Source organism: Oncorhynchus mykiss, chromosome 11 (assembly GCF_057628025.1).
Source record: "Oncorhynchus mykiss isolate SJ-2025 chromosome 11, ASM5762802v1, whole genome shotgun sequence".
Classification (NCBI taxonomy): domain Eukaryota; kingdom Metazoa; phylum Chordata; class Actinopteri; order Salmoniformes; family Salmonidae; genus Oncorhynchus; species Oncorhynchus mykiss.
In genome coordinates, this window is record NC_143032.1 from 14545258 (window position 1) to 14555000 (window position 9743).

Sequence of the window (9743 nt, forward strand, 5' to 3'; positions counted from 1 at the left end):
GACCGGTCACAAAAGTAATTTTTAAATCAATAAAATACTTTATTGCATGGTATACCCTAATGTTACACTCTGTATAGTATGTGCTATTGATCTCACAATATTGACTGCCATTTTGAAGATGACAGACACCTTCCCCTTATGAGTTGTTTAGTGCTGTATTTTAAACTCATATATTTAATCCAAATAAACCAGAAAGAGATAATGTATTTCTTGTAAGTCTTCCTTTGCAGCTTTGTCCTTGTACAGAGAGGAAATTGAGATACTTACTACCTGTAGATGTGTAATTGTGAACAAAATGATTTCAGAAATCTAACGAACCATATAACGAACAAAGCATGTTAAACTTCAATGAGATGTAATATAACAGCTAGGTTGATAATGCTATGTGGTGGGAGGTTTGAAACCCGATGCTGTTTGCAAATAGGATACCTGTACTTTCCTTAAAATGGATAATAAATTCTTTAAAATCAATTTCTCATCCGAGGAACCTTTTCTCCAAGTGGAACTTCCATCAGTTTCTGTAAAGAAAGAGTCAATTACACTTTCACACAATCTGAACCACAACAAAAACACTACATCAAAATGAACATAGAAACGATTTAGTGCAAACTTCCAGTGAGGACACAAGCCTAACTGAGTGATGACTGACCTTCAGCAGTCGAGCCTTGTACACCCTGTCGTCTTCCCCCTCCCCTTGTTGCTCCTCCACCTGGTACCTCTTGCAGGCAACTGTCACCTCTTGTTGGTCGTAGAGAATAGCGGGGTCCAGGGTGTGTCCGTTGATGAGACTAACCAGATACTCTCTGTAGTGTTTACTACAACAGAGACAGACAGAGTGAGAACAGCCTAACAGCCAGAAAAGGTGGTTTAAAATTGATTATAACCCAGGTGGTTCGAGCCCTGAAAGCTGATTGGCTGACAGTCGTGATATATCAGACCGTATACCACTGGTATGACAAAACATTACTTTTTACTGCTCTAATTACGTTGGTAACCAGTTTATAATAGCAATAAGGCACCTCAGGGGTTCGTGGCATATGGCCAATATACCACAGCTAAGGGCTGTATCCAGGCACTCCGCGTTGCGTTATGCTTAAGAACAGCCCTTAGCCGTGGTATATTGGCCATATACCACACCTCCTCAGGCCTAACTGCATAAATATCATTTCATGACATATCTTCAATAGGGGAGAGTGGGGTAAGTTGAGCCACGCTTATTTCTAAGAAACCATACACAAAATATATAATTTGGCCAACTATTATTAATTTATATAATAAATATATAATTTGGCCAACTAACTATTAGAGGTCATCATTTCATGGAGTCTGTGAAGGAAGAAATCACATGGAAAAAGTGGAAAGCAAGTTAAGTCCAAAAAACAGATTTTCACCAAGTCAAATGAATGTATTGTGTTAGAGGTTTCATGATGCTCGTATCTAAACCAAAGTAGGTCATTTTAAGATCGTTCTATACATCAGTTGTGTCTCTATGAGCTTCAGTATTGGGTCCTAAACCTAGCATGAAAATGCATCCTTGTAGCTGTGTGGGATTATATCGTCAAAATGTTTGCCTTGGGGTAAATTGAGCCAATGGTTGAACCAATGGCAAGTTGACGTTTTCTTCCAAGGAATAATGCAAGGCAAAGTGTTTAGGTGTTAAACCTGTTAAAAGATGATTCAAATGATTAAAAGACAAAAAAGCGATTGTGATTGTGTTGAATTGTGTTTGGGAAATGAAGATACATGTTTTTGAAAAGGTAGTGGTGATATTTCATTCAGTATAGACGTTTGTAGGCGACTTAACAAGACCTGGGGTAAGTTGTGCCAAGAGGCCACTTTTTTTGGACAAATCATATATATATATATATATTTTTACCACTTTTTCTCCCCAATTGATAGTTACAGTCTTGTCCCATCGCTGCAACTCCCGTACGGACTTGGGAGAGGCGAAGATCGAGAGCCGTGCGTCTTCCGAAAGACGACCCCGCCAAGCCGCACTGCTTCTTTACACAATGCCCACTTAACCCGGAAACCAGCCGCACCAATGTGTCAGAGGAAACACCGTACACCTGACGACCGTGTCAGTGTGCATTGTGCCCGGCCCGCCACTGGAGTTGATAGAGTGCAATGGGACAAGGACAACCTAGCCAGCCAAACCTGGACGACACTGGGCCAATTGTGTGCCGTCTCATGGGTCTCCCGGTCGCAGCCGGCTGCAACACAGCCTGGGATCGAACCAGGATCTGTAGTGATGCAGCTAGCACTGTAGTGCCTTAGACGGCTGCACCACTCGGGAGGCTTTTTTGGACAATTCTGATTACTTCCAGGGATACACAACATCCTGAAATATATGTAGATATCTTTATTAGAAAGAATACTGTATTTCCCTTGAACCCCCTGAATGTAAACAATGGCTCAATTTACCCCACTCTCCTCTACAATTAAATACAATTCAATTGTGTGTTTGTGTGCGTGTGGGTGTAGTGCACAAACAAACAATAAGGTATTTTCAACTATGTGTGTGTGTGACTCACTTGCAGAGTCCAGCTTGTCCTGGCTGAGTTTGGACTCCACAGGGTGAGTCAATCTGCTGACCCCCCTCGTCCTTCTGCTCCATCACTCCACACGCGTCTGAGTCACACAGAAAGAGAAAATCAAAGTATGGGCAGAAAGAGAGAAAAAAATAGAGTAAAGTTCTCACAGATCTGGGATCTAAGAGAGGATAAACAAGAGGTCACTCTCACCAGTCTGTGTCCCATTAGGGGGGTCTGTGTTGAACTCAACAGCATTCCTCTATGGACAAAATACAAACAACTCAGCTCAGAAACACAACATTGAAATGACAACCCTTTAACGTTACCAGAACATTCCCTCTAACATTCCCCCTGAAATATTCCCTGAACATTCTCTATAACATTCCCAGAACATTCCCTCTATAACATTCCCAGAACATTCCCTCTATAACATTCCCAGAACATTCCCTCTGTAACGTTCCGAGAACATTCCCTCTGCAACGTTCCCAGAACATTCCTTCTGTAACGTTCCCAGAACATTCCTTCTGTAACGTTCCCAGAACATTCCTTCTGTAACGTTCCCAGAACATTCCTTCTCTAACGTTCCCAGAACATTCCTTCTGTAACGTTCCCAGAACATTCCCTCTAACGTTTCCCCCCTGTAACGTTCCCAGAACATTCCCAGGACATTCCCCCCTGTAATGTTCCCAGAACATCCCTCATCTCTGTACCTGCAGCAGGGCCTGTAGTCTAGCAGGCTCCCAGTCCCTGAGGTAGAAGAGACAGTCTCGTGGGTGATGAGCATGGAGACCTGTGATCTTACACTGGACAGTTTTACAAGCCGTCTGAGAGAGAGGGAGGGGGAGGGAAATGGGTGAAGAAGGGAAAGTGAAAAAGGAAGCAGACATGAGGCTGGGAATGTATGATAAGAAAGCCCTGGGGGAAAGGGAGATCCTTCTCTCTGACTGAATCCATTTAGTGACAAATATGGTACTCCATGCAGTCCCTTCTATGTGACTTACAGTGTGGAAGGGATTGTTGCAGCCACTGCAGAACTGGTATCTGCATTGGGAGCAGCTGAAGTGCATGCAGCCACCTTTGGTCAAGGCATACTGGAACCTGCAGTGAGGACAGGCTACGTAGAGAGATGAGAAGGGCCACATCATTGTGTTATAACAATTATGATGATGGTGATGAGAAGAGAGTCTCAAAGTAGAAGTGCTGATCTAGGACCAGGCCCTATCTGTCCAGATAATCGTATTTATCATTATCTATAAAAGGAAATCTGATCGTATATCAGCAATCATACTCTTTGTGAATATGGACCAATAACTGCAGAATGTCTAGGCTGACTGACTCACTGATGCCGTTGTCCCGCAGGAACCCGGCCAGTCCCTGTCTCTGGTAGTCAGGGTCGTTCTCTCTCTTCCACAGCTGGAACTGCTCACAGGATACATCCTGGTGCTGAGCTTCCCACTGACACAGAGAGAGAGAGGGAGAGAGGGAGAGAGGGTGATAGAGAGAGAGAGGGAGGGAGAGAGAGAGAGGGTGATAGAGAGAGGGAGGGAGGGAGAGAGCGAGAGGGAGGGAGAGAGAGAGAGAGAGAGAGGGAGGGAGAGAGAGAGAGAGAGAGAGTGAGGGAGAGAGGGAGGGAGAGAGAGAGAGAGAGAGAGAGGGAGGGATAGAGGGAGGGATAGAGGGAGGGAGGGAGAGAGAGAGAGAGAGGGAGGGAGAGAGAGGGAGGGAGAGATAGATAGAGGGAGGGAGAGATAGATAGATAGATAGAGGGAGCGATAGAGGGAGGGAGAGATAAAGAGAGAGATATAGGGAGAGCGAGAGAGATAGAGAGAGAGAAAGAGAGACAGGCATCATTATTTGGGTCCCACATACACGTGGCTATGAAATGACACTACATGGCAGGCAAGGTAACAACAGGTAACTTTTGTACTTACAGGCTTTTTGCATTGGTTACAAAAGCTCTTCATACACGTGGGGCAGGTGACTTTGAATTGGTTTCCATCATAGATAAAGCCAAAGGTGCACTGAGAAGGGAAGAGGAGGGAGGAGAGAGTGGTGAGAGTGGCGGCAGGTAGCCTGTTCCCCTGAGCGTCGAAGACATGGATGTCGATTAAGGCAGCCCCCCCCCCGCACCTCTCTGATACAGAAGACACATTTCAGTTGAATACATTCAGTTGGACAACTGACTTTCCCTGAATGAAAATGGAAATACAGTAGAGACGTAACTGTTGATGTGATGGAGCTGGTTAGAAACCCACTCACGTGACAACACCACAGGAACATGGGGTCCTTCATCAGAGCATGTTCCATCAGCTTCTTGTGGAAGAGCTCGTACACCTCACGATCCAGACAGTCTCTCAGCTAAACACACCACATCAATAACAATGTTATAAACATGAAACACAACCAGCAGCAGCTCATGATCGTCCCATTTCAATCTACCTATAGCCCTCCAAGGGACGCAAAATTGTAGACGTTTTCCAAAAATGCTCAAATTGGAATTTCTGAAAAAATAAAACAGGTAACTGCTAACTGGATCTCTCACTTCTATCTACATATCTTCCATTCCAAATAAAGTTGATTCTTCTTCATCTTCTCACCTGAATGTCCAGAGTAAAGAAGTAGCTGTCCAGGTGCTCAGGGTCGTTGATGTCTGGTCCTGCACACACAGGACACACCATGTCTCTGATGTGTTTGTCTCTCACAGCGATGGTGAAGTGCTGTGTGAAACACTCGTGGCACACCGAGCACTGACACGAGGTCAGGGACTGCATCTGAGATGTACAGAGAATATATAGCATTAATCCAATAACTCACATACCGGTATTAACATCTTATAGGAAATTACGCACCATATCTGAGAGAGGAGGGCACCAAAGTGAAAGTTACAGTATGTCAATTGTCCTAAAGAATGACAAAACAACACACAGTGCAATGTAGCTACACCATTCCACGCAAATTCAACCAAACCCCCAGCAGCCCACCTTGCTGTGGGGAAAGATGCTGAGGCAGCAGGGGCACTCGTTGTTGAGGAGGCGGCGGAGGAACTCCCTGTCCTGGGACTCTCTGACGGCCTGGATGACGTCCTCCAGGGAGTACTGGGCATCAGGCTCCTGGAGTAGAGACAGGGCCAGCTCACAGCGCCCCCAGCTGGGCAGCTCGTACAACGCCAGCAGGCGCCTGCACATCCTCTGAGAGGACAATGGAGGGTAATGATGATGATGATGATGATGATGATGAACAACAATCAGATGATTTGTGTTATCTATGGCCTTGGAAAATGCAGTTTAGTTGACTTGTGCATGCTCTCTCTCTGTCTCTCTCAGACACACACTCTCTGCAGTACCTGCTTGTCAGGGTTCTTGGCATCAATGGGTGCCTCTGGCTGGTCGCTCCAGATGCGCTGGTGGAAGGGCTCCAGGAGGGGCCGCTGCAGCAGGGACAGAGCCCCCCGCACCTCTCCTCCACTCAGACGCAGAGCCTCCTCACACTGCGATGCCTCCCGGAAGCCCAGAGAACGCAGCTCCCGCATCTACACAGTCAGAGTGGAAACAGCTCTTTTATATCTCTTAGTATTACTGCATTGTTGAGGGGCTTGCATGTACGCATTTCACTGGACGTTTACACCTGCTGTACCCTGTGCACGTAACAAATAAACGTTGGTTTGGTGCAGGTAGCCTAGCGGTTAAGATCGCTGGGCCATTAACTGAATGGTCAATGGTTTGAATCCCTGAGCCGACTAGATTCAACATTTGTTGATGTGCCCATGAGCAAGGCATTTAAACCTAATTGCTCCTCTAAGTCTCTTTGGATAAGAGCCTCTGCTACCTGACAAAAACATTTAACTTCAGTATACTTTGCATATAGGCTTAATTGTGACACAGACTAGCTCAGTAAGTAGCCTTGCACGAGTTGGAATGGCTCATAGGAGCACGAGACTATCTGTGTCAAGCAGAGTCACCTCTGGTCCCATTTTTACAGTCTTCGGTATGACACGGCCTGGAATCAAACTCCCAACCTTCCAACCTCAGGGCTGACAATCTAACCACAAGGTGAACTGTCTGGTTCTCACCTTGGCCTGTCTGTCTCGGAGCAGCTGACGGACTGCTCTCTCAGTGTCGCCCCCTGCTGCCAGCCATGCCTGCTTGGCCTCAACCCTGGACAGCTGCACTCCCTCACCCAGCAGCACACTGGGACTCTGTTGCTCTGTCGACCCCTTATCTGTGTTATCCTGCGGCCCAGAAACCCTTGCTTTGAAGTTCTGCAAAGCTGCCGAAGCTGCCATGGCACAGATCTCATCCAGTAGGTGAGGCAGCTCTGATTTCAGCCAATCACAGGGGTTGACGTTGCTGCCCCTGGAAACGCAGAGGGCTGCGTACACCTCCTCAGGGCCCACTCCCTTCTTCTCTCCCTTCTGAGGAAGAACATCAATTTAGAAGTTAGAATAATACCAGTTAATGTGGTTTTAATTCACATTTAGAGTCAGTTCAAAAGCCACCTACTCGTATTTGATGGACAAGCTTCAGTCCTTCATCCCTCATCAGGTTCTGTCTCTTAATGTCGATGTTTACCCTGGAAGAGATCTCCGGAGGGACCTGGGGCATCACAGGAGGCGGGACAAAGTCTTTGACTGGAGACTGCAGGAGGAGGGACTTGGGACTGGTGACTGGAGGATCTTTGCACGGCAGGTTGCACACCTCACAAACCACTGCAGGAGGAGAGTTCACATAGGTGCAGAACTGACACATCCACTACAGAGAGATAGAAATAGCATGGGAGAGAGGCAGGGACGGGGAGAGATTGTGAAAGATTAAAACCAAAAAGATACGCTTGAATGATTAGATCTCACAGAACATTCCAACTCTAGAGAGTATTTAAACCACTGGGGGGGGGGTGTAACCTTTGTTTCCTTGTCTGCCGTGGGTCCTGGCGTGGGGAGTACTGGAGTACTGTTGAGTACTGGCGTGATAGAGGGACGGGTGGCCAGACGGGGGCGCTCACACACCTCACACAGTATACTGCTGCCTTGGTTCACCACCGTACAGCTCTTACACTGCCACTCTATGAAAGAGGTCAGAGAGGGTAGATAAACAGACAGCCTTATATTGATCTTAGCTTCTAGTAATGCGTGATTATTATTACTGATATAGAGGCACAGGTGACGTGAACACCTCAAACAGGACAGGACAGGTGACTGATGTGTTGTTCAAGTGAACGTCACATGAAAACTACTCAACAGTTGAGACGTGTATATGAATGTGACCTGGGTTGGGTGGCGGCTGCCCCGGGTCCTCCAGATCTATAAGGGAAGCGATGGCCAGACGGGGTCGTTCACAGGTCACACATAGCGCGGCTTTCACCTCGTTGACTGTAGTGCACTGAGCACACTCCCATGAGGAAAGAGAGAGGCTAGAAAAGAGAAGAAACACAAGTGAGAGGAAAGAGAGAGGCTAGAAAAGAGAAGAAACACAAGTGAGAGGAAAGAGAGAGGCTAGAAAAGAGAAGAAACACAAGTGAGAGGAAAGAGAGACTAGAAAAGAGAAGAAACACAAGTGAGAGGAAAGAGAGAGACTAGAAAAGAGAAGAAACACAAGTGAGAGGAAAGAGAGAGGCTAGAAAAGAGAAGAAACACAAGTGAGAGGAAAGAGAGAGGCTAGAAAAGAGAAGAAACACAAGTGAGAGGAAAGAGAGAGGCTAGAAAAGAGAAGAAACACAAGTGAGAGGAAAGAGAGAGGCTAGAAAAGAGAAGAAACACAAGTGAGAGGAAAGAGAGAGGCTAGAAAAGAGAAGAAACACAAGTGAGAGGAAAGAGAGACTAGAAAAGAGAAGAAACACAAGTGAGAGGAAAGAGAGAGACTAGAAAAGAGAAGAAACACAAGTGAGAGGAAAGAGAGAGGCTAGAAAAGAGAAGAAACACAAGTGAGAGGAAAGAGAGAGGCTAGAAAAGAGAAGAAACACAAGTGAGAGGAAAGAGAGAGGCTAGAAAAGAGAAGAAACACAAGTGAGAGGAAAGAGAGACTAGAAAAGAGAAGAAACAAGTGAGAGGAAAGAGAGAGGCTAGAAAAGAGAAGAAACAGAAGTGAGAGGAAAGAGAGAGACACAAGTGAGAGGAAAGAGAGACTAGAAAAGAGAAGAAACACAAGTGAGAGGAAAGAGAGAGACACAAGTGAGAGGAAAGAGAGAGACTAGAAAAGAGAAGAAACACAAGTGAGAGGAAAGAGAGAGACTAGAAAAGAGAAGAAACAAGTGAGAGGAAAGAGAGAGACTAGAAAAGAGAAGAAACAAGTGAGAGGAAAGAGAGAGGCTAGAAAAGAGAAGAAACACAAGTGAGAGGAAAGAGAGAGACACAAGTGAGAGGAAAGAGAGAGGCTAGAAAAGAGAAGAAACACAAGTGAGAGGAAAGAGAGAGACTAGAAAAGAGAAGAAACAAGTGAGAGGAAAGAGAGAGGCTAGAAAAGAGAAGAAACACGAGTGAGAGGAAAGAGAGAGACTAGAAAAGAGAAGAAACAAGTGAGAGGAAAGAGAGAGACTAGAAAAGAGAAGAAACAAGTGAGAGGAAAGAGAGAGGCTAGAAAAGAGAAGAAACACAAGTGAGAGGAAAGAGAGAGACACAAGTGAGAGGAAAGAGAGAGACACAAGTGAGAGGAAAGAGAGAGACACAAGTGAGAGGAAAGAGAGACTAGAAAAGAGAAGAAACACAAGTGAGAGGAAAGAGAGACTAGAAAAGAGAAGAAACACAAGTGAGAGGAAAGAGAGACTAGGAAAGAGAAGAAACACAAGTGAGAGGAAAGAGAGAGGCTAGAAAAGAGAAGAAACACAAGTGAGAGGAAAGAGAGAGACTAGAAAAGAGAAGAAACACAAGTGAGAGGAAAGAGAGAGGCTGGAAAAGAGAAGAAACACAAGTGAGAGGAAAGAGAGAGACTAGAAAAGAGAAGAAACAAGTGAGAGGAAAGAGAGAGACTAGAAAAGAGAAGAAACAAGTGAGAGGAAAGAGAGAGGCTAGAAAAGAGAAGAAACACAAGTGAGAGGAAAGAGAGAGACACAAGTGAGAGGAAAGAGAGAGACACAAGTGAGAGGAAAGAGAGAGACACAAGTGAGAGGAAAGAGAGACTAGAAAAGAGAAGAAACACAAGTGAGAGGAAAGAGAGACTAGAAAAGAGAAGAAACACAAGTGAGAGGAAAGAGAGACTAGGAAAGAGAAGAAACACAAGT

At 45.5% G+C, this 9743-nt stretch overlaps 1 protein-coding gene across 2 annotated transcripts in view; it reads right to left on the reverse strand.

Annotated features, from left to right (window-relative positions):
- Nucleotides 1–15: 15 nt before the first annotated feature.
- Nucleotides 16–9743, reverse strand: part of LOC110536554 (E3 ubiquitin-protein ligase RNF31) — a 15713-nt gene continuing 5985 nt past the window's right edge. For both annotated transcript variants that reach the window (XM_036934954.2, XM_036934953.2), the window contains exons 9-24: nt 7795–7940; nt 7432–7592; nt 7034–7282; nt 6604–6945; nt 5878–6063; nt 5516–5722; nt 5132–5305; nt 4794–4892; nt 4466–4555; nt 3875–3989; nt 3536–3648; nt 3245–3358; nt 2745–2793; nt 2535–2631; nt 650–815; nt 16–518 (exon numbers count right to left, since the gene is read on the reverse strand). In XM_036934954.2, coding sequence (XP_036790849.1) covers nt 468–518; nt 650–815; nt 2535–2631; nt 2745–2793; nt 3245–3358; nt 3536–3648; nt 3875–3989; nt 4466–4555; nt 4794–4892; nt 5132–5305; nt 5516–5722; nt 5878–6063; nt 6604–6945; nt 7034–7282; nt 7432–7592; nt 7795–7940 — 2359 coding nt within the window. In that variant the 3' untranslated portion in view covers nt 16–467. The remainder of the gene's footprint in view (nt 519–649; nt 816–2534; nt 2632–2744; nt 2794–3244; nt 3359–3535; nt 3649–3874; nt 3990–4465; nt 4556–4793; nt 4893–5131; nt 5306–5515; nt 5723–5877; nt 6064–6603; nt 6946–7033; nt 7283–7431; nt 7593–7794; nt 7941–9743) is intronic.